The sequence below is a fragment of the Cryptomeria japonica genome, chromosome 8, assembly GCF_030272615.1.
Source record: "Cryptomeria japonica chromosome 8, Sugi_1.0, whole genome shotgun sequence".
In the NCBI taxonomy this organism is placed as follows: domain Eukaryota; kingdom Viridiplantae; phylum Streptophyta; class Pinopsida; order Cupressales; family Cupressaceae; genus Cryptomeria; species Cryptomeria japonica.
Window position 1 is genome coordinate 483,630,401 of NC_081412.1, and position 2,034 is coordinate 483,632,434.

The 2,034-nt window shown below is 41.3% G+C and overlaps 1 protein-coding gene across 1 annotated transcript; it reads left to right on the forward strand.

The window, feature by feature from the left end:
• Positions 1 to 238: 238 nt before the first annotated feature.
• On the forward strand, positions 239 to 1,327 carry LOC131077250 (uncharacterized). The gene has a single exon (XM_058014702.2). The coding sequence runs from the start codon at positions 239 to 241 to the stop codon at positions 1,325 to 1,327; it is 1,089 nt and encodes a 362-aa protein (XP_057870685.2).
• Positions 1,328 to 2,034: the final 707 nt, after the last annotated feature.

Here is a 2,034-nt window from a genome sequence, read left to right on the forward strand (position 1 = left end):
ACAGAGAGTAAGTGGCCATACTAGAACACCCGGTGTGGAATTTGAGTCTCAATTTAGGGACCAGTTTACTTAGTAGGAGCACACTCGTCAGAGTGGGTTCCAAGAAACACAAAACAGTAACCAGAACCCTAAGGGAAAACAGCTTATGGGTGTCATATCGGAGGATATGAAGAAAGTAAAACCTTTGTAGTACGATGGGGCTGAAGGAGGAGATGTTGCTAAAGCCTGGCTTACAGGCATGGAGAAGTACTTTGAGATCAGAGATTATACTGAAAACATGAAATTTGTTTGGGGAGCATACCAACTAACCGGAGAAGCTATCAGTTGGTGGGAGAACAAAAAGGCCGAACTTGGCTTGAGATCAAACAATATAACCTGGAGCAAATTTGTGGAGGTGTTTAGACAAAGATGGCTACCTCAATTATTCTTCGAGCAAAAATTGACAGACTTCCAGGATTTGAAACAAGGAGAACTTTATGTACATGCTTACTGGGAAAAATTCATGCATCTCCTGAAGTATGTACCTCACTTCCAGGTAGACAAAAAGTATAAGATCAAGAAGTTCATTATGGGCTTAAACAACCGAATAGGTGGTCCAGTAGATGTTTTAGCTCCGACTACTAGGGATGAAGCTTATGAGAAAGCTATTAGGCAAGAACAAAAACTTTGTAAGGACGATTCCATTAGAGATAGAAATAGAAAGAAGAGTAACTGGGGACAGTTGTCTCGGAATTTCAACAAGAAGGGAGATAGATATGGGGTCAACAATAAAAACAGTAAAAGGCACAAAGGAGGACAACAAAACAACCGTAGAGATGGTAAGAGTTTTGATAAAGCTAGAAGGGACAATGGTGGGAATAACAACAAATCAGAAAAGGGACCACCAGGGGGTTGTTTTAATTGTGGTGGCGATCACTACGCCAACCAGTGCCCAACTAAACCACCAGGAGGACAACAACAAAGGAACACACTGCCACCTCAACGGGCAATTTTTCAACAAAGAATTCATGCAGCGGTTGATGACCGCCAAGCCGAGTACCAGTTCACACCAGTGGAGACTCCGGGTACTTTATACGGTAAACCCATTAATATACTCATTGATACAGTAGCTACAAAGAATTTCATTTTTCCAAAACTGCTTAGTAGATTTCCTAGGAGAGTTGGTTATATGGCTAACTCATGGACAGTAGAATATGCCAACCAGTCAAGAGCTCAGGTAGAGCAATGCCTGTTTGGGGCAAGAGTAGAATTTCCAAACTTCACTACCGAAGTTGACTTGTTTGTAGCACCACTAGGCACGTATGATGTCATCTTAGGTATGAAGTGATTGGGTCAGCATAGGGCAAGGGTAAATTGTTTCGACAAGTTTGTGGAGTGCCAGGATGATTATGGTAACAAAGTATTCTTACAAGGCATCCAACGGGAAATCAGATTGCGGCAACTCTCTACCATGCAATTGAGACGAAGCGAAAAGAAAGGATGTTAGGTATTTGTGGTTAAAATGGATGAAATCAGTGATGCAAAGGATGTCCTATATCAGGATGATATGATGGTGTATGAGAATTGTAATCATCGTGCAAAGGAGTTTGGTTAAGTTGAAGAACCAGAAGAGCCTTTTGAAGTGAAATATCCCTACCTCCAAGATTTTTAGGATGTATTTCCAGAGGAACTGCCTAGCTTACCGCCAAAAAGGATATTCGACTTTTTCATCGAATTAATACCAGGGGTAGCACCTGTATCCAAAGCTCCTTACCAGATGACAACGGTGGAGTTAATGGAGTTAAAGGCCCAACTACATGAACTTCTAGATAAAGGATTGATAAGACCTAGTGTGTTGCCTTGGGGGGCACCAGTAATCTTTGTTGAAAAGAAAGATGGGACTCTCCGACTTTGTATAGATTACAGGATGTTGAATAAGTTGACCATCTGAAACAAATATCCTCTACCCTGCATTGATGATTTATTTGATCAAATGCATGGAGCAGCAGTCTTTTCCAAGATCGATTTGCGATTAGGGTACCATCAATTGAGGTT

Bases quoted from the DNA above. Each gene is read 5' to 3' on its own strand.
- LOC131077250 (XM_058014702.2), top strand. From the start codon at position 239: ATGGAGAAGTACTTTGAGATCAGAGATTATACTGAAAACATGAAATTT.